The 24,805-nt window shown below is 54.8% G+C and overlaps 1 protein-coding gene across 1 annotated transcript in view; it reads left to right on the top strand.

Moving 5' to 3' along the window:
• The window catches only part of Kcnn2 (potassium channel, calcium activated intermediate/small conductance subfamily N alpha, member 2), a 58,946-nt gene that overhangs the window by 8,687 nt on the left and 25,454 nt on the right, over positions 1–24,805 (top strand). Inside the window, exon 5 of the mRNA XM_013016009.1 lies at positions 19,267–19,685. Within this exon, the coding sequence (XP_012871463.1) occupies positions 19,267–19,685 (419 nt within the window). The remainder of the gene's footprint in view (positions 1–19,266; positions 19,686–24,805) is intronic.

Raw genomic sequence — 24,805 nt, forward strand, 5'->3', positions numbered from 1 at the left:
CACTGAGCCACCTTCCCAGCCCCCCAATAACTTTAAAACTGTGTTTTGCACGGAGGCCAGCGGGGTTTTATTTGATGGGTTTTAGAATAACAGGCCTTGCTGGATTTTTTTTTTTTTAACTAAACCTCAACTTTCCCAGTATTGACGGCTGCTTCTGGAAAGCACCCAACAAAGCAAGCGTTCATAGTTGGGAGTTTCTGCAGACCCCCCCATGAACCACAAAAGTGTCTTCTTAAAAACACTGGCTGCCGATATATCAGAGAGCCTGGCTTTGAATGAACTCGAATCTAAGAGGAGCCTGAGGTTAATTACGCATCCTAAAAAGGGACGTAGCGTTAGAATTGTCAGAACTTGTGGAAAGTAGTAGATATGCAGGAAATCGAGTTCTTTTGTATGTGAAAGCATCACTGCTGATGACTGAGGGGATACATTTCATTTATGCAGATGTGCACACGTACAAGTAGCGTGAAGGAGAAAAACAGGACCGGGGTTGAGCATTTTTACACGCGCACACGGTGGATTTCTTTCTTCTAGGAGTGTAGATGTCACAGAATGTTAGATTTCGGGGGACGGTGGTTGGTGCTGGTCCTTGAACTCCGGGCATAGGTGCTGTCCAGGAGCTGCTTTTGCTCAAGGCCAGAGATTTACCACCTGAGCCACAACACCACTTCTGGATTTGGCTGGTAGGCTAGAGTTTACTAAAGAATCTCAAGCCAGCCAGGGCTGGCTTCGAACCAGGCTTCTCGGGTCTCAGCTTCGGAGGTAGCTGGGTTGACAGATGTGAGCCACGGGTACCCAGCAAGTTAGATTGATCTAGAATCCGGTGTGTGTGTGTGGGGGGGGGGAGTAGGAATGTTCTAGTTCTTCCGGAATGTTCTAGTTCTTCCACACAGTGGAGTGTGCCGGACTGTGAGCTAGCTCGGAGAAGGCAGGCTGGGTCCCCCTGCGTCCTCATGGCAGGGAGGAGTCCTACCCCAGACGGAGGCCGCGGGCAGGTGTATTTCTTTCATAAAAACGCGTCCCGGGGCCCCGGTGCTTCACGGTGGAGAAGTCCGCGTTCGCGGGAGTGTGTCCTTCAGCGCAGCCGAGTCTCAGATGGGTTTTTAGTTTTATTTTTAGCATTATCAGTGTGACGATTGGAGGCCTGGGCGCGTTCCCGTTCAGCAAAAACAAGTGTCCCCGAAAGCTGGTGTGCCAGTGCGTGCACGCGCTCTGTGTCTCTCTGTCTTTCTCTCTGTCTCTCTCTCTCTCGATAAGGAGTTGTGGGCAGGGAGGCCCTGACATTTCCACGGAGGACCTTGGGGAAGCTCCTCAGCGTGACCTTTCACAGAAATGTTTGCACACACTAGCGCAGGCCCACCGGTTCAGGTGAGTCACGGGGGTGGAAGGTCAGGGATTAAAGGGACGCCCTGGGCGGCTCCGACGAGGAGGAGGAGGCTGCTCAGGGAATTTGAGCTGTGGTGTCATTTTTCAGTACCACAGACAGCTCAGTGCGCCGGGCTGGGTGCCGCCGGCCATTGCACTAATTACTGGAACTTTGCACCACCTTCCACCCCCCCTTCCCCATAAAAGGGGGGAAATCACTTTTTAAATTTGCTCAGCATGCTGCCACGGAGTTGGATCCCGCGGGAACGGATATTCTGCTGAGTGCATGAGTTACAGACTAGGTTTGTTTGTTTTTTTTCCCTTCTTTTCCCAAAGTAACAAAGCCAAAGAAAAACGAGGGAGCGAATGAGTAAATTTCCTTTAAAAACAACCCCAACTTGAATAACTAACTGCCTGTGTGTCAGGACCTCCGAGCAGAGGCCGAGCACGGCTGGGGAGGGTTTGCCGGAGTCGGGGAGAGCGGCCTCCTCGCCGCTCCTCAAGGTCAGATGGGAAGGGCAGGAGCGAGGCTCCTGGCGACCTGTCTCGTGTCCTTGGCCGGAGGTGGCAGGCCTCTTGGTGATGGGTCTCGTCCGCACGCTCTTTAGGACGATGTGGATGCCGATGTCATGTCACCATTTTGGGTCCTTCGTGGGGCTCCGAGGTCCCGTGCTCCAAACCGGGAAGCCTGTCTGTGTGTTTTGGGCAATGATGTCATTATATAATTAACGTCAGCTTGGGGGGGGGGGTGATTGATTTTTCTCCTTTTCTTTTTTTTCTATTTTTAAAAGACTTTACAGTGGAGTGACACATACGCGATGCTTTCCAGTTACGTTGTTGTTGTTGTTTTCTGGAAGGGGACGATACAAATCTGTCACCCAAACATGAGACCTTTGACTCCTTTCCACCGGAACTTGGCGGGGGGCGCAGAGGAGGGAGGGCGGGGTGCCGGCTCTCCGGGGGGATCTGGGAAGCTCAGGGAACGCGTTCATTCTCCCACTGGAAGCAACGCAGATGCTTCCAGACCGGGCAGCAGACACCACGCATGCACAGTCCCCGTGCAGAGTGAGCAGCGTTGGAGGGTCTGGAGCCCACACTCGCACCTGACCGATGTCCAGCAGGAGGTGCTGGACCCTGGGAGAGGACAGCTCAGTAGCTCAGTGCTAGGACCGTGGCCTGGTGTGCCGGAGGCCACAGGTTCAAGCCCCAGCACGGGAAAAATGAGATACACACTCGTACCTGTACACACGTATGTATGCATGCATGCGTGTGCACAGATGTGAGTTTATGTCTGTGTGCATACACGTGTGCACATCTGTGTAGGGGTGTGTGTGTGTGCGTGTGCACTGAGCGTTTAGCCTTCAGGGTGAGTTTCTTTCCTGTGTCTCCGCATAAGTCACCCCTGTGGCTCTTCTATCCAGGCATGATTATATACAGATAAAGAGTTTTTCTTTGGTGTTTCAAGGTCTTTGAAAAGTTTATTATCTCCCTGAAAAAAATATATCTTTGCAGTAAAGACCAGATTCATGATATCCTGCTTTTCCTGGAATCTAGGCTTCAAACAGTCTACCAGATTGTTTTTGTACCGGTCCTGGGGCCTGAACTCTGGGCCTGGGTGCTGTCCCTCAGCTCTTCAGCTCAAGGCTAGCGCTCTACCACTTGAGCCACAGCACCACTTCCAGTTTTCTGGTGGTTCATGGGAGACAAGAGTCTCAGGGCCTTTCCTGCCCTGGCTGGCTTTGAACCGCCATCCTTAGATCTCAGCCTCCTGAGTAGCCGGGATGACAGGCGTGAGCCACTGGCGCCCAGCCTTCTACCAGATTTTTAATAGTTGTGATGAAAAAGTTCTCGGCTAGTTGTGGAGGATGGGGGGGAGGGAACGCTCCGGGAAAGCTGGTCTGAGACCGGGGTGTCCGGAGTGGGGGTGGTTATTGGGTTCTGCCGGCTGATCACGCAGACCACGTTGCTGTGTGGGGCGTGGCTCCGTGGCCGCGTCTCCGTTGCCAGCGGCTCTCCCCCCCCCCCCGTTGGCGGTCCGGAGCCGCGCGGGCCCTTGGAGTGGTAAGGAAATCACTCGGGCCTCCCCCGCCCGCCCGTGTGAAGATCTCTGCATTATTGATGGCCGAGACACTAAATAAAGCCACCGCCGTGCGCCTACACGGCTGCCCACGGCCAAGCCTGGAACTTGACCGGGGGTGGAGGGGGTGGGGAGTGGACATCAGCCCCCAGGTCCCCCACCGCGGCCGCAGTCCGCCCTGACCGGCCGTGCGGGTGCAGAGCAGGGCTCCCGAGGGAGGCTCACGCCATTTCAGTAGAGATGTCCCCAGTGTGAAGGAGGCCGACCTTCCCCCCCGGCCTCCGTGTCCATCCACAGGACAGACTCCGGCTCACCGCGTGGCTGGCCACGCCCAGGCCTCTGGCTGGCCGTCTGTCCGTCCGTCCTTAGCTTTTATTTTTAGGAAGATATGCTTTCTTGGGAGGGGAGGTCTGCATCTCCTCTTTAATACATCAGCATTCAAAGTTGGGGGCCACCACGAGTCCAGTGGGGAGCAAGAGGGCGGGGTCTTCTTGGAGCTGACCCCCAGGGACGCGGCTGCAGGGGGAGGAGAGTTGACCCGTGTCTTGATGGGAAGGGCTGAGATGGGAAACTGGGGGGCGGGGGGGACCGGGAACGAGGCAGGAGAGTCGGGGGCCCCTGGAGGACTGGTGCTCAGCCTCAATACCCACCACAAAGATAAGACGGGAATGATCGACCAGATTGTACCGGTCCTGGGGCTCGAACTCTGGGCCTGGGCGCTGTCCCTCAGCTCTTCAGCTCAAGGCGAGCGCTCTACCACTTGAGCCACAGCGCCACTTCTGGTTTTCTAGTGGTTTATTGGAGATAGGAGTCTCATGGACTTTCCTGCCTGGGTTGGCTTTGAACTGTGATCCTCAGCTCTCAGCCTCCTGAGTAGCTAGGATGACGGGCGTGAGCCACCGGCCGCCTGGCAAATTCTGGACTTTTTGAGTGTAGTTGGGTTGAAGAGTGGAAAGCGATCTAACTTGGTATTTAGTCGTGTGTGTGTCTGTGACGGGTCGGGAGGCTCTGGGAACACAGGCCTGCAGGGTGAGCAGCACCCGGGCAGCGTTCATTAGAGAGAGCAGGGGAGGCGAGAATGGGGGGGATCGCAGCCACGGCGGGGTCCCGTGGATGCGCGCGTGGGCTGGCGGTGAGAATGGGGGGGGCGGGGGCGGGGCCTGTCCTGCCTGCGGGAATCAGGACATTGTCAGCACAGGGGGGACCCCCCCCCCACAGGCAGGACACGGTCAGGACACGGCCCACCACGGGAGAAAGCAGGAGGAGGAAGCCCGGGCCCCCCACTCCACGTCCAGTGCTGCGGAAGTCTTGTTTATCGGGGTGCAGAAGGGCCCTTTGGGACCAGCGAGTGGAAGGTCATCGCTGACCTTGAGACGGAGATGAAGCAGACACCGTGGCCCCGGCCCGGGGACAGGAGCCGTCGCTCCTCCGGCTCCCAGGCCCGTGGGGGGAACAGGTCATCCGTCCCCCGAGCCCCCCTCTCCTAAGCAGCCCGAGTGTCTTTATCCCTGATCGGACTTCGAACGCCCCTGGCTGCTGCTTTCTTCTGGACTTACTCCGTCTTGTAGGATTTCTTCTTCACTTGTTTTGGGGTGGGGTCCGTCCACGCGCTTTTATTCCCCTTCATCAAAAATACTTCATTAAGTCGGGCACTAGTAACTCACGCCTGTCATCCGGGCCCCTTAGAGGAGGCTGAGATCTGAGGATCCCAGTTCAAGGCCAGCCCCGGGCAAGGGAAGTCCAGGAGACTCTTTAATCACCAAAAAGCCGCAAGTGGACGTGACGCAAGGGCTAGAGCACCCGCAGCCGGGGCCCGGCCAGTCCCCCTGCCTCCCTCCACTCCTTACGGGAACGGCTCCGTGTTCTTGATGTTTGCTGGTACTGGGGCTTGAACTCGGGACCGGGGCGCTGTCCCCGAGCATTCTCACTCAAAGCTAGCATTCTCCTGCCCGAGCCGCAGCTCCCCTTCCAGCCTGCTTGCTTTATTTGGTGCTTCCCTGGTGATAAGAGCCCCACAGGCTTTCCCGCCGTAGCTGGCTTCGAACCGCAATCCTCTGGACCTCAGCCTCCAGAGCAACTCGGATGGGGCACAAGCCGCTGATGCTTGTGTGTGTGTGCGTGTGCGCGGCCTTCCTCCTGGTGGTTGGGTTTTGTGTGTGTGTGTGCACGTGCGTGCATGCGCGTGCTGTCTGCGAGGATGTCAGCTCTTAGGAGAGGCTGCCGTTGGGGTGGCCGGGCCTCAGACCTGTAATGAGCCTTAGAATACTCAGTTTTACCGCTCACCGGGTTCGCTTGTGCGTTTGTTTTGCCGAAAGGGCTCTGCGTGCTGTAAACCCAGCCGCCTTCCCTGCCCCCCTCCCGCCTCCCCCCCCTTCTGCGCCACCCCAGCTACCTCAGACCTGGCCGCTCCCCACTAATTAGGGCCCTGGTGAGTTAAAAGAGTTCATCAAGGCACTGTGAAAAGTAAGCAAAGGGAATATTTGGATAATGGAAAATTCTGGCATTAACCCCCCCCCCACACACACACACTGGAAGAGTAGCAACTCAGTGACAGACTCCTGTATTCCATGGAGATCTGTGGGTTGGTTAAATAAAGTTCCTGCCTGCCCGCCCTCCCTCCCCCCTCCCTCCTTCCCCTCCCCTCCCTCCCCCTTCCTCACTCGCTCTCCTTTTGGTGAGTTTTGTTTAGACGATCACCAGCCTTAACGGAGTGTTCCCCCGGCTGGCGGCCTGGCTCCGTGCTGCGGCCCTGAGATCGAGCCCCAGCAAAGCTACAGCGGGCGAAGCGAAGGCTTTCGGTGCCGCGGCCGGCCGGCCGGGGTCCAGGCGCGCGCCCGGTCACCGTCTGGGTTTGGAGCCATCTCCTGTCATTGGTTTCATTTGGGACTTTGTCCTTGATTTCATGGGACCGTTGGGATTTAGTCAGCCCTCCGCTGCGCAGACTTTGAACTCGGTCACGTATTTGAGTTCCCAGAGGCCAAACGCCACAGCAATGCAGACTCCTGCTTTCTTGACGCTCTGAAGCATTTATCCGTCACCACTGTCCGGTGTCCCTCTGGGGTATATGCCAGGGATCCCCCACTTTGGGCAGGGGTACGGAGCTTTACTCGTCTGCTACTTTTGAGGCAGGGCGGTGGCTTCTAGCCGTGGTTCGCATATTCCTTTTGACACGAATGGACGGCATCAGGGGAGAAGGCCCAAAGCCGCGTGGCATGCCCACCTTACTTTCCACCTTGAATAGCTTCTTACCATCGATTCCCATGATGGTTAGGAAGCTACTTTGATCTTGTTTTTATTATTATTATTAAATTTTTTGGCCAGTCCTGGGGCTTGAACTCAAGGCCTGGCCACTGTCCCTGGGCTTCTTTTGCTCAAGGCTAGCGCTCTACCACTTGAGCCACAGCACCACTTCGGCTTTTTCTGTGTATGTCACATAGAGGAATCGAACCCAGGGCCTCGTGTGCTAGGCAAGCGCTCTACCACCGAGCCCCACCCCCAGTCCACTACTTGATCTTGTCCGGACTTTGCTCACGTGGGATGCCAATTCTAAAACTCCCCGCGGGTCGCTCTTCATGACACAGATCCTTGCGTGGAGAAGCCCTCACGCCGGGAAGAGAGAGCTGCCGCAGCATGCCCCCTGTGTGAAAGGAGAGGCGGGAGGGCTGCCCTCTCTAGGGGTACGCACTCTCTAGGGGTGCGCTGTCGGCTTGCACGCCAGCGTTACAGCTTGAACCTGCGGTGACCGCTGCAGGTGGTAATGCGGCCGTTGACTCTGCTGGAGGAGAATCGTGGGGTTCTTTGTGAGCGTGGCAGTCAGCGGTCCACGAGATACCCAGCCAGTAGGTGTTGGTGCAGACTTTCGAAAGCTAAGTTGTAGAATAGAAAGAAAGCCCTGGCCGGGCGCCGTGGCTCACGCCTGTCATCCTAGCCACTCAGGAGGCTGAGATCTGAGGATCGCGGTTCAAAGCCAGCCCGGGCAGGAAAGTCCCTGAGACTCTTATCTCCAATCAACCACCAGAAAACCAGAAGGAGCACTGTGGCTCAAGTGGTTAAGAGCACTAGACTCCAGCACTTTATAAAGCTCAGGGACAGCGCTCAGGCCCAGAGTTCAAGCCCCACGCCCGGCAGAAAAATAAATCTCTTGATATCTTTTCCAAAGATTAAAAATAAGCACCGGCAACATTGTATTATGCATGGAAGCTATTTTTTCCCCATTTCCTTGATTTGGTATTCACAGATCCTAACAGGAATTTTGTTTTTTTTTTCAAGTTACTTTGAAAAGGCTTCCCCTTCCCCGCGCCGCCCCTTTCCCTCCAGCCTGTCTGATCTGCACGCTTGTGTATCCTTTCTGACAAGTGTTCTTGCTGGATTTTGGCTCTTGGCTGGGTCCCTTGAGGGGGTTCGTCACTTTGGGGAGCAGGGGTCCGGCCCACGGCTGTCACGTTTATGATCTTGCCTGGTCCCGCGCTGTGTCCTGGGATTGCTTTGGTCGTAGCTGCTTGGGAACGATTGAGCCGTTGTGTGGATCGCAAAGCTGCTTCACCCACGGTGTCCAGGATCCAGTCCCCAGAGCCTGTGTCGGGACAGCCCCTGCACAGACCCCAGCCGGCCGGTGGAGGAGAGGCGGTGAGCCCGCCGAGGGCCGGCTCGGCTCCTGGACCAAGAACATGGCCCAGCCGGGTGCCCGTGGCTCACGCCTGTCACCCTAGCCACTCAGCAGGCTGAGATCTGAGGATGGCGGTTCAAGGCCAGCCCGGGCAGGAGAGTCGATGAGACTCTGATCTCCAAGGAACCACCAGAAAACCGGACATGGCGCTGTGGCTCACGTGGTAGAGCGCTCGCCTTGAGCTGAAGAGCTGAGGGACAGCGCCCAGGCCCAGAGTTCAAGCCTTTAGTACCAGCACCAAAACAAACCCCAAATACAAACAGAACCATTGCGTGGACTTGGCGTTGGGTTCGCCCCGGGGGGAGGGGGATTCCCCAGCGGCGGTGTCGGCGCTGCTCCCCCAGGACCCCGCACGGCGTTTCCACACCGGTGCCTGGTTTTCACCTGGGAATACTCCAGGGGAAACACGGGCTGTGTTTTGCGCATTCTCCTCCCAGCAAGAGTCCCCGTCCGCCTCCCTCCTTTCTGTGTGTGTGGGGACTGAGACTCGAGGGGGCGCGTGACCCGCGGGCCCACAGAAAGGTGCAGGAGATCAAATCTGTTCCTCCTGGTGACCCGGGAGGCTCTGGGGAAAGCCTGGTGGGAAGAGGCCCGGATGGGGAGGCGGGGCTCGGGGTGGACGGGGCTTTAACCCCGTGGGTCGGGGACAGGAAACGTCAGCCCTGCGCCACCCCGGCTCACACGTAGAATACAAGTCCTGAGGGGAGGGGGCAGAGACGCAGGTGTTTAAAAAGCACCCACACTCACGCCTGTCCTCCCTGCCACACAGGAGGCCGAGAGCTGAGGATTGTGATCTGAGGCCAGCCCGGGCAGGGAAGTTCGTGAAACTCTTATCCCCAGTGAGCCAGCAAAAAGCCAGAAGTGGAGCTGTGGCTCAAGTGGTAGAGCACCAGCCACGAGTGAAAAAGCCAAGTGAGAAGAGCTCTGGTACACCCACGGGTGTGCACGCGTGTGCACACGCACACTCATCAGCACACATGGCACCTTAACACATCCTAAGTGAACAGTGAGTGTTCACGCTCTCCCTTAGTCTTACACCATTTGTTGTTGGTCATGGGGCTTGAACTCAGGGCCTGGGCGCTGTCCCTCAGCTCTTCAGCTCAAGGCGAGCGCTCTACCACTTGAGCCACAGCGCCACTTCAGTTTTCTGGTGGTTCATTGGAGATAAGAGTCTCACGGACTTTCCTGCCCAGGCTGGCTTTGAACCGTGATCCTCAGATCTCAGCCTCCTGATTAACTAGGATGACAGGCGTGGGCTACCGGGTCCTAGCTCCGTGAGACCCTTATCTCCAGTTCACCTCCCCCCAAAAAGCCAGAAGAGGTGAGGGGCAGCACCCAGGCCCCCGCGTGAGCCCGGGACTGGCCCACACCGAAGAAAACTCGCACAACCTCGAGGCCCTTCTGTGGGAGAGCACTCGCGGAGGACGGGAGACGCTTGCTCCGAGACTCGGGGTGCTCCGCTGACGTTCCCGTCGACCAGGGCATTGCTTCCCTGCGAATCTCCCCATCCCCCCCCGTGGCCCCCCTCGCCACTGTGGGTTCCAGGAGGCTGCGGCGAAGCCATCTTTATCCATAATTAATCGTTCCCATAAAACATGTCTTATTTAGTCCTCATCCGTCTCCCGGGAGCGTCCGGGAGGAGCCGCGGGGACGGGACGGGAGCCAGCACTCAATTACCCACGAAAGTGGAGTGGGGGGGGAGGACAGCCGCCTGAGCCTGCCCCCCCCCTCCCCGGCCCGTGACGCTCTGGTGGGAAGAGCTCTGGTCACGTGTGCCCCCACCCCCACCCCCACGTCGCTCCGCGCCGTTCCTCTACCGCCACCCTGGCGGGGTCCACAAGGATTCTGGGCCTCGCTGGAAAGCCCCTGGCTGTGTGACACCAATCATCCGCCCGTCCATCCGCCCGTAGGTACGGGTGTCCACCTGTGTATCCATACCATAGCCATCCGTCCGTGTCTGTTCTGTCTACCTGTGTATCTAGCCGGCTGTCGCCATCCATCCACACATACCTCTACCTATTACCTGATCATCCGTCCATCATCCATTTATCATCCATCCATCCGTCATCGGTACCTATTTATCATCTGTCACCTTTCTACTGTCTGTTATCTGTCACCTATCCATTCATTTATCCATCCATTTATCATCTATCCATCCACCATCTATATCTATTATCAACTGTCATCTTTCTACTGTCATCTATCATCTATCCATTTATCTGTCAATCATCTGTCATCCGTCCATCTATCCATTTATCAATCATCATCTACCACCCATCTGTCTATCCATCTGTCCATCCACACCCCTCCACCCACCCATTCGTCTACAGTGCTAGAGCTCAACTCCAGCACTTGCATGTCACCCCCTTTGAGCCATCTGTCTTTGGGTTCGGCTCCAGCCCCCCTTCTTCTGGACAAGCCTTTCTGACCATACAGCCTGGGACACGCATTGCTCCTTCTTATTAGCATCCTGAGTTAGTAGTGATTCTAAGTACCCCACGATGATGTTACAGGTGACGTTTGTTCGGCTCTTCGGCGCTGATGGCGTTGTCCTCTTTGGACAGCTTAGGGAAGCGGGGTCGACCTCTCACTGAACAGAGAGGCGGAGACTGAAGCGACCGTCTGTAAACCTCACGCTGAGGAGGGAGGCGGGCGCTCCAGTACATGAACAACTTCATTGTTTCTGGGTCTCTGGTCCAGGCCGGCTGTCCAGACAGGATCGAAGTGATGGGTCCATGACACCTGATTGAAATCTTGTTTCTGCTAGAAGAATTCCGTCTTTACTTCTCCCCACTGCCAAATGTGCACTGTGCCGTAATCGGCTTTTCTTTGATTTCAGATTTTTATGTCTCGTTCGCTAATGTGAAAAGCATGTATCCTCAGGACCCCACTGGTTGTGGGTTGTTTTTTTTTTTTTTAACGTGGGTTGTTTTTCGACAGGTTTCCAGTTACACGTATTCAAAAGAAAACAGGGAATTGGAAATGTTCTTGCCGTCGGAAAGATGGAGCCAAGATCTATTTTTTCCCCCTCTCATGGTTAATCTCTGTGTCTCTAGTGTAAGTCACCAACCCACAGATAGAGAAGGAGACACACACATCTCTACAGGACCCAGCGGGGGGGGGGGGGGCGCGTGCTGTGTGTGACACTCCGGGAACGGTCCCTGCGCTCTGCCCACGGGTTCTTTGGCCTTGGACGGGTTGCAGGTTCTGTTTGATTGACCCGCCGGGGCGTGCGCTTCTTCTTCTTCGGGTTTTACCGTCCACCATCCATCCTTATACCCTTCCTGGAACGGTGCTTGTCAAACACTTCCTGGCTAACGCATTCCTCACGGCGTGGGGCGCCTACAGCCTAGCACACAATGTAGTGGAGCCCCAAAACACGGCTCTGATTTTAAATCCAACAACACAGACTCAGACTATGTATTTAAAAAGAGCAGCAGCAGGCAGCCCTGCCAACCAGTCCTGGCCCATAGCCGTGAGTCCTCGGCCCCGGTTCAGACTCGGCCTTGGCTATGTCCTCTCTACTCAACACGCTCCTGCCGCCTCCGATCGCCGCGGAGCGATCCGGCTTGCATCACGCTAGCCTCGAAGGCTCAGACGAAACAGACAAAACCAGCTAAACACACGCACGCACCACAGAACCGCTCCGTGGGGTTTGCTCTTAGCACCTTGGCCCTCCGTGCCCCACGCTTCCGGGGTGCGCTCTCAGTTGCCGAGAGAGAGGGCGCGTTGGAGCTTGAAGAATCCCTCTGGCGGCCTCCTCCCCGGCCTGCACCCCAGCAGCGCCCCGGGCATTGTGTAGGAGAAAGGAAAGCAGAAAGGCCGCCAGGAAAGCCCAGCACGCAGCCCTAGCCCGCTGCGGGGTCCTGAGCCTGAGAGGTTTCCCACTTGCTTTTCCTCCTCCAGTGAAGAAGTTCACTGGATGGCCCCGTGCTTGTTACTCACGCACGCCCAGGCCCTTGGAATAGGAATCCCTGCCCCCCCCCCCCCCCCCCCCCCCCCCCCCCCCCGCGGGGCGCCTCTCTCTCCAGTGCTTATTTTTTGTTTTGGCCCGGAATCCTATTCTGGATGGGTAGCTGACTTCATTTATATTTTTATGACAGCTTTTATTTTTGTACCTATCTCTGACATTATTTTGACTGCATAATCTTTTTTTTCTCCTCCTTTTCTCTCTCTCTCTCTCTCTCTCTCCCCCTTATTTTGGGTGATGTCTTCCAAACTTCAGCTCATCCTGTAGCAGCTTTGCTGGTTTATGTATTTTTTCAATTTGCTTATCTTTAGCCAGCGTGGATCGTAGCGACATTTACGGGGCTCAGGATTTCCACCGCTCCTTTGCACAGGGCAGGGACCCTGGGGGAGCTTCCTTCCGTCTGTGTTTTGCTTCTACGGGGTGCTTTTAGCATCTGGGAGATTGCATTTCCTCCATATTGGTTTTTAACCATCTAGATAGAAATACCTCTGGAATTTAGACAAAGGTCTGCACCTATAACTTCTGAAATTGAGATGTCTCTGTGTGCACCCCCTTCCCCCCGTCCCCTCTCATCACAGGTGTTGGCGGGTCCCCGTGATTTGGACTGCGCTCTGTGCACCAGACTTGGTGCTGGGCCTCGATTCCGCAGTGCTCTTCCCTGACTCCGGTGGGCAGGCTTGATTCGGTTTCTTCTTGCCCTGTATTTTGCTCACGATGGGACCACAATGTCGCCACGTGGCCTCCATCCTCCCTCAACTCCTCTCCTAGCGTGTGGCCGCGCCGTCCGTCCAGCTGCGGTGGACGCAGCTTCCCCAGCCCAACCACGCCGGCAGGACAAGGCCCTGAAACTCTTGAGCCTCCATTGTAGGGCCTCTAAAGTGAGGTCAGAAAGAACACGGATCTCCTGATTGAAATAACACGCCCTTGTCACCGCGTGTCTTACACAAGTCCATGAGTGGGGGGGGGGCCACGTGGGAAGCTAAGCACACTGGAAAAACAGCTCCCAAATTTCCCCGTGGACTGTCTGCCACCGGGGTTCGGATGTCTCTCGGAGAAAGCCCACGGGAGAACGTGGTCGATTTCTGCACCCATGGTGCGTCCAGCATCACGTGGCAAATGTATGTCGATAATGTGCTCTGGCCCCAGAGGTAGAAGGTGGCCAAGTGCCTGGGGCGTTAGATGTGACATTGTAGAAATCGTCGCCTACATTGGGGACAAGCGTCCATCTGCTTTATAATCATTTGGTTTCCCTGTCGCCCGTCCCTGCCCCTGCCACAAGGGGTACACGCTGGAGGCCCCCAACTTTGATTCCTGGGTTTCCGCGAAACTCCGGTGGTAACCGCGGTGCAGTTCTGTCGCTGGTGTTTTAATTAGACTCTTACGAGGGCAAACGTGATCATAATTGTGAATTGGCTTTTAGCTGGCTTTGTAAGTCCTTAAAATAACTAACGCGATCACAGCACACGTTAGCGAGGTAGCCGTGTGCTTCCAGTGAAACGGTACAGAGCTTTTAGACAGTCATTTTGGGTTACATTTTTGGAATCAGCTGAGTTTGTTCGTGTTTAACTATGGCTTCAAGACTTCATGGATTTCCTGTCATTTATCATCTCTACCCCCTTCTGAAGAATGGTTGGAAAATGCTCACCAGAATGTATAGGGAGTTAAAAGAAGCCAGTGAAGAATTCGTAAGAAAGCAGGTGTGGAAGGCCCCAGTTGTATTCCCTTTGGTCTCATATTCCACCTGTTCCGGCCTCTGCCGTCCATGGCCTTGGTTTCTGTGTCCTCCTCTTACTCCGTCTTTGATTAGTTCAGGTTCTCATTTATTGGAAAACCACCTGACCCAGTACCAAAGCGAACGGCTCCGAATGAAGCGGGGCTTGTTGGGAGCGATGTGACCCAGCCCTCTACCCGTCCAGCGGGAGACAGACTCTTCCCGAAGGATGAGAGAGTCCAGCACCGGGCTCTTCAGCTGCAGCAAAGCAGAATCACACTGGACGCGTGCTGGTGGAGATTCTGCAGTGGAGCCGAGCCACGCGTGGCATGGCTCCCTGCGATACCAGCGCTGCTTTTCCAGACAGTGCGGGGTGGGAGGCAGTACTCCATCTTTCCGTCTTGAAGAGACGATTTGCCCAAATTCCTACGCACTGTGAGCATCATCGCCCCGTTATCAGTGTATAAAGTACCCCAATAGTAACACTGGGCACTGGCCGCCTGGCTGCAGGAAGCTGAGAAAGCAGTCCCAGTTCTGGGGCTTCAACTCAGGGCCTGGGCGCGCCGTCTCTGAGCTTCTGTTTGCTCCAGGCTAGCGCTCTACCTCTTGAACCACAGCGCCACTTCCAGCTTCTTCCATTTACGTGGTACTGAGGAATCGAACCCAGGGCTTCATGCATGCGAGGCAAGCACTCTACCACTGAGCCACCTTCCCAGCCCAGGGGTCGATTTTAATTAGGCCTTAAGAGCAGCAGAGCATGCATGTGCGCTAACCTCAACGGTCACTGGATGCAGACGGGTAATCCTAAGATTTTGGTTCTTGTCTTCTTCTGAGGAGAGAAGCCACAGAAACACATTGCGTTAGCCAATCATAACCATTTTTCTTCCCCAAACAGGTATAGGTTTGGCATCATCTCCTAGTGCTGATGTTATCTATCATGGCCAGCTCTTCTTCATCCTCCTCCCCGGCTAATTTTCCCATTTCTCCATCACAGGTGATCGTTTAGTCCATCCATCCTTCTTGGGGTACATTCCGCTGGTCCCTTTATCCAGGGTCAACAGTATGGGCCTTGCCACATGATAATTATGTAAGGCTGATATTATTTACTATTTTTGTAGATGAGCCCAGAGAAGTTGAGAGGGATTAAGTATGCTACCCAAACCACTCAGCTGCTAAGCAGTGAAGCTAAGCCTCCGCTCCAAAACACGGGTGCCTTGCCCATGAGTCACCCGGGCAGACATTCTCGACAGTTGGTTGATGTTTGAAAGACACACACAACAACAACAAAAATACCCACCCAGAAATAACTCAGCCGCTCAACGGGGATTATACTTGAAATTCCATTCATTTTGAATTACTGACTGCTCCCTCATGAAGCGCTAAATAAGTTATTCTTTATCCTTTATAGATCCTTATGTAAAACTTCAGTGCATGGTAAATTAAGTATGGCGTGTTTCCGACTACTTAACTGACAGAAGACCCAGCTGAGCTGGGCTGAAGCACTTCCCATGGGCTCTGTGGTTGTCGGCATCGGGGTAGCCGGGCTGGCAGCGCTCAGTTCTGTGGGGCTTTTTGCAGGATGGTCTCAGGCATCTCGTTTATTTTAGAGCTGGAAGAAGGGATGAGAGGAGGGTATACAACCATGTTTGTCGTTTGTATCCCACAAAACAGACGGTCCAGGAAGCCCTCCATCAACCTTTGCTTTGAACTTCCAGCAAGAACCATGTCAGATGGCAGCATGTAGCTTGCAAGGGAGTCGGGGAGTGGGGGGGGGGGGCACTTTTCTGTGGTGGAGGTGGAGAAGGATGGACGGAAGTTGGGGAAAATCAGGGGTGCTGGCCACTGAGGAGCCTTGTTCCGTTCATGTTCTCAACAGCTCCAGAGATAGCAGACAGCGTCATTGCCATTTCGCAGACCAGGGGAAAACCAAGTCAGCAGAGTGCAGGTAGCTTCCCGAGGTGGTGTGACCAGTGTGGCTTACCTAGCATGTAAGCTCTGATTTCTTACACTCAAGAATTTTTTTTCCCCTTCTTTTCCCAGAGGAGAAGTAGGGGCCCTTCAGCAATAGATACTGCATTGATGATGTCCAATCCTTTCTCCTCGGCAGCAGAAAACAAATTCAGGGCCCCAGAAAGCCAGTAATTGGGAGAAAAGCTAGTAGGTGGTTGGTGAGGGTCTGGAGACCCCGGCTCTCCTCCTGTCTTCCCATTATACTCAGCACTGGCGAGGTCTCCACAGCCTCTGCAGGCCCAATGCCGTTCTGTAGGTTTGAACCGAGGTCCTTGGAGGAAATCTCAGCAGAACTTTCCCATCAAACGTCTCCTTGTCTGTTTTTCTGGCAGTTGTGGCCAAACTTCCTGGCCGGCTGCATCCCAGAAGTGTGTTTTGGTAAAGAAAAGAACTCCTTATTCGCCTTGTGATGTAGCCTTTTACTCCATCCGGAACTTAATCTCCAAGGAAAAGCGCCATGTCTTCTCTTTTGTTTTTTCTTCTTCTGACTAACTCTGGGTAGTTTAGGTATATATTTGGGGTTCATTTTGGATGAGCCTGGAGATTATTCCCGGGTATTTTTGTTCGGGATCGTTGACGTCACACTGTATTAAAGCCAAACTTGGAGGTGCCTGGTTCTGTGATTCTTCCTCCACAGTGCAGCGTCCGCAAGGCCCTGGCCACAGCTTCCCATCAAAACAGAAATGGAAATAGACATAGAAATGACTTTTTCTTTCTGTAGCTGTTTAGCCTCAGAGCCGGGGAGTCTTTCTGATCTTTGTATCCACAAGATCTTCTGGGAGAAGCATTCATTAAATGAATGTTTAAAAAAGGGGGGGGGGGGGGGGAGAGCTGGCTTTTATTGAATATTGGTTTAAAGGTTAACCAAGAAATCTTATTTATTTTTTGCGGTTGAGAATAGTTATGTAACGTGCTGGTTCAAGGTTTTGCCTCGGTAAGCAGAATATTTTAGCCATCAATTGGATTCGTGCGTTGGACTCTGTCGTTGGTCTCGTTAGCCAGGGCTCTGGTTTTGCGCAGGCAGCCCGTGTGAAAGCATCTGCATGCCGGCTGACCTCATTCACTCTCTTCTTCCTCCCTTTAAACGGTTTTCCTCGGAGTTATTGTCATCCGCTTGATTCTCACAATTCCAGAATAAACACATGACGGCTTATTTAGCTAAAAGCCTTCCCGCATCTGGGTCCCAATTGCTCCTGAGTGACTAAGTCACCCTTCAGAAGACTTCTACACCTGTCCAGCACAAATAGACTTTCCCCTCTTCATAAGGCTGGCCCCCGGGGGTGGCACCCGAATTGCCTTTAAAAAGATATGTGCTCACTGGCCCGTCCTCTTTCATCCCGTGTAATTCTTTAGTATTTTGTTCGTCGTCACACTGTTCCATTTGGGGGACATGGATGATGTGTTTTGCCCATTTCCCTACTAGTCGATCCAGGCTTTGGCTGATGGGGAAGCGGCGATGTACGGAGAGATCCCTGGCTCGCGCGATGGTACCAGTTCTGAGGGCGGGGGACACCGGGGAGCGCACCGGGATTCCTGCGCCCCTGGGGAACCCTGGGGTTGGGAGTTCACCTGCAGGCAGATTAGGGGGGGCAGCCAGGCAGCCCAACAGCAGCCCAGCCAGGGGAGCGAGCAGAGGAAAAATAAAGTCAGTGAGAGGAAAGGGCCTGACCGAGGGCGGGAGGCCAGTCCTGGGTCCTGGACTTGAACCGCGATCCTCAGATCTCAGCCTCCAGCTTCCTGAGTAGCCAGGATGACAGGCATGAGCCACCGGCGCCCAGCACTGGGCACATCTTTATGTTTTTGGTCAGTCACGGGGCTTGAACTCAAGACCTAGGTGCTGTCCTTGAGCTCTTTTGCTCAAGGTTGGCGCTCTACCACTTGAGCCACAGCGCCACTTTTGGTTTTCTGGTGGTTCACTGGAGATCAGAGTCTCACAGACTTTCCTGCCCCGGGCTGGAAACCCCAGATCTCAGCCTCCTGAGTAGCTAGGAAGATAGGTGTGAGCCACCGGCGCCCGGCACTGGGCACTTCTTGACCGGTGACCTGGGAAGGTCACTTGTGGTCCCCAGAACAATGGGACATGGGCGGGACACCTCTCTCGGTACTGTGCTTAGAATCTGCTGCATGGAGCGAAATCAGTGGGCGTCTTGGTGATTCTTAGCCCTTTGCAGACAAGCACAACGGGTGGTATGTCTCCGGCGAGGGTGTGCTGGCTGGCTGTCACCTCAGAGGACAGGAGGAGGTGTCAGGGGCAGAGTCGCTGCCCCCGCCCGGGCCAGTGGGCCGTGCACCTGCCGGCCGCGCCTGCGCGTTCCCGTCCACGGCGGGGCCGGGGCCCAGAGTGTGACATCCTTCCTGCCCCGCGTGGGCGCACCGCTGGCATCGCAGTGGCCAGGGCTTCCGCACACATGGGCTGCAGCGTACCAGGCCGCTTGGCACCTGTGGCTTCCTGGTCCCCGGGTGCCAGGAGACTCCACGCAAGCCAGCAAGGCGGCCGGAACAGCCACCGGACATTGCTGGTGTCTTGTGGACTGCTGGGCCCTGGTGGGCTTGGCCCCCGCGTGGGCAGATGAAAGAGAAAGACGTTCTTTGCTCTGTCTGTCTGTCTGTCTGTCTGTGATCTTTCTCTGTTTCTCACATTTGTTTTTCTTTAACTGTGGGACAATGAAGGCCTGGGCCGAGGACTCCGTTCAAGGAAGCCGGCTTGAAAGCCCATTCATGATCAAAGGCCAGGCCGTGGGGGACCTGGAAGAGTCAGGATGGAAGCTGGGCACCGGTGGCTCACGTCTGCAGTCCCAGCTCCTCGGGAGGCTGAGAGCCGAGGATCCTGGTTTGAAGCCAGCCCAGGCAGAGAAGTCCGTGAGGCTCTTAATCCAGTGAACCACCAAAAAAGCCTGAAGTAGAGGTCCAGCTTTAGAGGAAGAGCATTAGGCTTGAGTCAAAAACCTAAGTAACAGTGCCCAAGGCCTGAGATCAAGCCCCAGGACCGCCACAGGTGCGCACACACACACACACACACACACACACACACACACAAGATAAAAAAAACTGGAGAGCAACAGGAAACTGGAAGAAGGCATTCCTGCCACATTTTATTGCGGTCTCCTGTGATTTTTTTAAAATTTTATTTTGTCGGTCGTGGGGCTTGAACTCAGGGCCTGGGCGCTGTCTCTGAGCCTTTTCGCAGAAAGCCAGCGCTCCACCACTTTGAGCCACAGCTCCACCTCTGCTTTTCTGGTGGTTCACGGGAGATCAGAGTCTCACGGACTTTCCTGCCCCCCGGGGCTGGCTTCGAGCCGCGATCCTCAGATCTCAGCCTCCTGAGGAGCTGGGATGCCAGACGCGAGCCACCGGGCGCCCATGGGATTTTATCTGACTTCATTTTTCTCTGAAGCAAAGGAGCCGACTGCGCGTGCGCGAGCGTGCTCTGCGTGGCCCGGGGCTGACCCTCTGCTCTGTCTTGACAGCTGTTCATGGTGGACAACGGCGCGGACGACTGGAGAATAGCCATGACCTACGAGCGCATCTTCTTCATCTGCCTGGAGATCCTCGTGTGTGCTATCCACCCCATCCCCGGCGACTACACGTTCACCTGGACGGCCCGCCTCGCCTTCTCCTACGCCCCCTCCACCACCACCGCCGACGTGGACATCATCCTGTCCATCCCCATGTTCTTAAGACTCTACCTGATCGCCAGGGTCATGCTGTTGCACAGCAAACTCTTCACCGATGCCTCGTCCAGGAGCATCGGCGCGCTCAATAAGATAAACTTCAACACGCGCTTCGTCATGAAGACGCTAATGACCATTTGCCCGGGGACCGTGCTCTTGGTGTTTAGCATCTCCCTGTGGATAATTGCTGCCTGGACGGTCCGAGCCTGCGAGAGGTGAGTGCCGGGCTCTGCGGGGGCCTGTTTCCCCACGGCGTGCTGTTCCCCGCGTGTCTGCGGAAGTAGCAGGGACAAGGTTTCGCGTTTGGATTGTTTTGGGGGGTTTTCTGATGATGATGCGCCTCCGTCTTGGGATTCTCTTGGCGGGCTTTATTTTTTTTTTCTGTCGGTCGTGGGGCTTGAACTCTGGGCCTGGGCGCTGTCCCTCAGCTCTTCAGCTCAAGGCGAGCGCTCTACCACTTGAGCCACAGCGCCACTTCCAGGTTTCTGAGTGGCTTATTGGAGAGAAGAGTCTCACGGACTTTCCTGCCCAGGCTGGCTTTGAACCGCGATCCTCGGATCTCAGCCTCCCGAGTAGCTAGGATGACAGGTGCTCAGCTTCCATTTGTTTCTTACTGACCTTCGAAGGAGGCGTAGAAATTTCCTCCTGCCTGAGGAGCTTTGATAGCAGCCACCCATGCACGCCCCGTGGGCAGTCCTGAGCGGTGCCCTCCACAAACAAGAATAGAAGCCACAGAGAAACAGGAAGAGCTGTGTAGTGAAGGGTGTTAGACACTTGACTTCTGTGTGTGTGTGTGTGTGTGTGTGTGTGTGTGTGTGTGTGTGTGTCAGAGAGAGACAGAGAGAGAGAGAGAGAGAGGTGTGGGGGGGAACAGTGAGAATTTTCCAGAACTGTTGAATGATGGGGTGTGGATCATCACGCAAACTAAGCGTCTGGCTTTTGAGAAATCAAGAGTCGTACCCTCACATAGTTTAAAGAGAAGGGGGAAAAAATCTGCCTGAGAACTGTAGAAAGAGAAGAAGGATGGCTAGATGGAAGGAGGGAGAGAGGGAGGGAGGGAAGGAGAGAAAGGGCAACCCCCACACACACATCCCACCCCCTGCTCTGGGGGAGGAATTCACCGCGAATTCCTCAAGCGTCCCTTTGATTTGGCTTTTAGATTCCCGAGTAATAGGGCTTCTGTTGCCAATGTATTTTTTTTTGCCAACTTCTGTTGTTGGGGTTTGGGGTTCCTTTCCCTGACACCCCCCCTGTGGTCCCCCTCGCCCTCCCCCACTCCATTCTCATCCCCACATCCTCCTCAGGAGCTGAGAAAAGAAAGCGTGGTGTGTGGGGGTCTGCCCTCGGGGATTCGCCCCCCCTCCCTTGCGTGGTTTTGTGTGCCCGCCTCTCATTGGCCCCCAGCTCCCCCCACCCGCCCGGCTGTGGTCACGCCAGTCGCTTTCCCTCCACTCGGGACAGTGGAGGCAGCCTCCCCTCCCCCCAGGCCTTCGCCCCTTGCCACACCCCGCGTCCGGTTCTGTCATCCTTCTAGATCCTTGTGAGCGCAGCGTCTGGCCCGGGACCCCCTCAGGAGCCGCCCTGCCCACCTGCCTTCCTCCTGCCCCGATAGCCAGCCGCACTCCGGATCGCTTTCCCGCATGGTAGCAAAGGCCGTGTTTTCTCCTCTGGTGTCCTGGTCCCACAGCCTGACACCATCTTTTTATTTTATTATTGTTGTTGTTGTTGTTGTTGTTGGTCATGGGGCTTGAACTCTGGGCCTGGGCGCTGTCCCTCAGCTCTTCAGTTCAAGGCGAGCGCTCTACCGCTTGAGCCACAGCGTCACTTCTGGTTTTCTGGTGGTTTATTGGATGATAAGAGTTTCACAGACTTTCCTGCCTGGGCTGGCTTTGAACCACGATCCTCAGATCTCAGCCTCCTGAGTAGCTCGGATGACAGGCGTGAGCCACCAGTGTCCAGCAGTTTTGTATGTGTGTGTGTGAGCTCGATTTGGTATTCTTTCTGGTGTCAGTCCTGGGGCTTGAACTCAGGGTCTGGGTACTGCAGGCTAGCACTCTACCACTCGAACCACTTGTGGCTTTTTGATGATTCACTGGAGGTAAGAGTCTCGTGAATGTTTCCTGCCCGGGCTGACTTTGAACCCTGACCCTCAGATCTCAGCCTCCTGGGTAGCTGGGGTAACCGGTGTGAGCCCTTGGTGCTTGGGGAAGTTTACTTGTAAAGAAATGTAGGAGCCGGCGCAGGGCGCAGGTGTCTGATCTATAATCCTAGCGGCTCACAGGCTGAGATCAGAAAATCCATGAGCTTTCCTGTCTCCGGTTAACCACCAGAAAGCCAAAGTGGAGCTGTGGCTGAAATGGTAGAGCACTGGCCTTGAGCTAAAAAGGTCAGGGACAGCACCCAGGCCCTGAGTGCCCCCCCCCTCTCCCCCTCCCTCCCTCCTTCCCTCCCTCTCTCTCTTCTCTCAAAAAAAAAAGCTTAGATAAGATGCTTGGTATTAATGATAAGATCTACCGGCTCAACCTGCCCTTAAATCTCACAAATCATACTCACCATCAGACCACACGCCTGAGCCGTGTACTATACAATGAAAGTCCAGCCAGGCGCCGGTGGCTCACGCCTGTCATCCTAGCTACTCACGAGGCTGAGATCTGAGGATCACAGTTCAAAGCCAGCCCAGGCAGGAAAATCCGTGAGACTCTGATCTCCAGTGAACCACCAGAAAACTGGAAGTGGCGCTGTGGCTCAAGTGGTAGAGCGCCAGCTTTGAGCAAAAAGAAGCTCGCGGACAGCGCCCAGGCCCCGAGTTCAAGCACCACCAGGACCCCCACCCCACCCCCAAAAAAGTGCCGCTCACATCCTATCTTGGTGTCCACCTGTGCACGGGGAACTGGCTGGTACCCCTCCCTCTTTGGAAGACGACATTGTCTACGTGCATAACGTGCCAGAGAGAGAGAGAGGATTCTCCCCATCTGATTGTGCATTCAGCTTCCCGGTGGGAATGCACAGAATCTCCACGTCGCAGCGTGGCACGCAAGCCTTACTTCTGCACCTGACACCAGCAGATCTGACGCTTGCCCCTCCCCTCCCCTCTACCCCCCCCTCCTCCCGTCCCCTCCATCTGTCAGTCTTTCCTTTTGTGAGGTTGCCAGCACTTCAGGGGGGCCCGGTCCTTCAGAGAACCTCACAGCTCCATCCTGACTCCCAGCGCCCGGTCCGTGTTCCCGGTAGAAATGTTCCCTTTAGATCACTCAGAGACCTGCAAGGATATTTGAAGTTAAGAGAGAGAGAGAGAGTTCTCTTGAGAAGGTTGTGTTACAAACCTCCGCCCGCCCCCTCCCTCAGCCCAGAAGTTTCCCCCAGTTCTTGGCTCACGCGCAAGTCACTTCGGATTTCTTCACCCGCACCGCAGGCGCGTACGCGCGGCCTGTGTAGTGCCACGTCGGTGTGTGATTCGGTTCTTGTGTCTTACGTGTGTGCACGTGTAAGAGTTCAATGCCTTTCCCGGGGCAGTTGATGCATTGGATCAAGAGGCGCCGTCCGAAGGGCCTTGGGGGACACGTGTCTCGGGAACCTGGCACCGATGGCTTGTAATCCCAGGACCCCCGTGCTCAGGAACTCGGAGCCACGTGCCCCGTGGCCGCGCACACGCATGACCGCCACCCTGAGGTTTCAGAGTCTGGGAGTGAGGGGGGAGGGTTCAGGCTGGGGAGGGGGGGAGGAGGAGGGAGCGTGCGCTCGTGTGGACGTCATTGCTGTGAATCTCTGGGTTCGCCCGTATGTAGTGGAGAGGGACGCTGCTCACGAAATCACTTAAGCCTCCGTGTGTCATTTTTGGAAGGAGAATTAGAGAGGCAAATAGCAGGCTTCCGTGCGCAAAGCCTCTCCCCGAGCTGCGTCCTCGGTGGATTAGCAGTGAGCTCCATCCTGAAGCCTAAGAGAAGGACACAAGCATGTTTATTTTTTCAGGGTATCAAAGCTAGCCTGAGGACCAGCGACCTCTGTCCCCCCGCCGTGTTTAGAGTCCACGGTTCTGGGTCTTTAAGAACGTCTGCCGTGTGTCCGCCATTAGAGCAGGGACGTTAGACTCCAGAGTCCCACAGGTGGCCTTTGATGTCACCTCGCTTTACACTGTCCAGCTGCCTAGAAGAGGATTTCTGCCGGGCAGGTCAAACTCGGTCATTATTAGTAGTAGTAGTAGTGGCGGCGTTATTATTATATATTATGTTGTGGAATTTTTGCAATCAAATCATACCCCGTAATAATATCATATACAACCTAAGTTTCAGCTGCGCAAGCCGCGTTAGTCACAATGCTCCATTCTGCCCTTGAATAGTAGTCTGAGAATGCGTTGCTCAACTTCCTGTACGTTAAGACGTCTTGTTTCACCAGGTGTCACTGGCTCACGCCTGTCATCCCAGCTACTCAGGAGGCTGAGATCTGAGGATCGCGGTTCAAAGCCAGCCCGGGCAGGAAAGTCCGTGAGACTCTGATCTCCAGTGAACCACCAGAAAAACTGAAAGTGGTGCTGTAACTCAAGTGGTAGAACTCCATCCTTGAACCAAAAACAGCTCAGGGATAGTACCCAGTGCTCACACACACATCCCCAAATATACTGCTCTATACACAGATTTTCATCCCTCGAGGACCAGTTCGGTATTGGGGGTTCCATTTTTAATGGGGTACAGGTTACCCTTCGTCCATCCCCAATGCCATCTGACTTTTACACATAATTAGATCAAAATAAATAGGCTTGTTCCAGGATTGACCCACCAGAAAAGGGAGAGTGGCGGGTATCTACACCTAGTAAAGTCATTCAGTGTGGCCGTGGATAACTTTTTTCTGACCTGGTATACTCTTATTCTTCCAAGATCATACATACCTTTATTACTTCCGTCTATCGGGTGCGTTTACAATAACACTGGGGTTGAAGCTTCAATGGGTGATTAATTCCTTTTGAAGGGCTTTAATAACTGGGTTGTAATTTTCCTGTGTCTTTAAGTAGTTATAGAAAGGGGTGGTGGTGCCGGTGGTTCACACCTGTCATTCTAGCTACTCAGGAGGCTGAGATCTGAGGATCGCGGTTCAGAGCCACCGAGGCTGTCTATTTCAATACGTTTATTTAACATTACCTATTTAAAATCTTCTTTTCCTTTAGAATATAAACTTGGGTTTTATTTGTACTATATATATTTTTTGGGGTACGGTCGTGGGGCCTGAACTCTGGGCCTGGGCGCTGTCTCTCAGCTCTTCAGCTCAAGGCTAGCGCTCTACCACTTGAGCCACAGCGCCACTTCCAGCTTTTTTCTTTTTGCTTATGTGGTGCTGAGGAATC

This window comes from Dipodomys ordii, unplaced genomic scaffold (genome assembly GCF_000151885.1).
Source record: "Dipodomys ordii isolate 6190 unplaced genomic scaffold, Dord_2.0 Scaffold29, whole genome shotgun sequence".
Classification (NCBI taxonomy): domain Eukaryota; kingdom Metazoa; phylum Chordata; class Mammalia; order Rodentia; family Heteromyidae; genus Dipodomys; species Dipodomys ordii.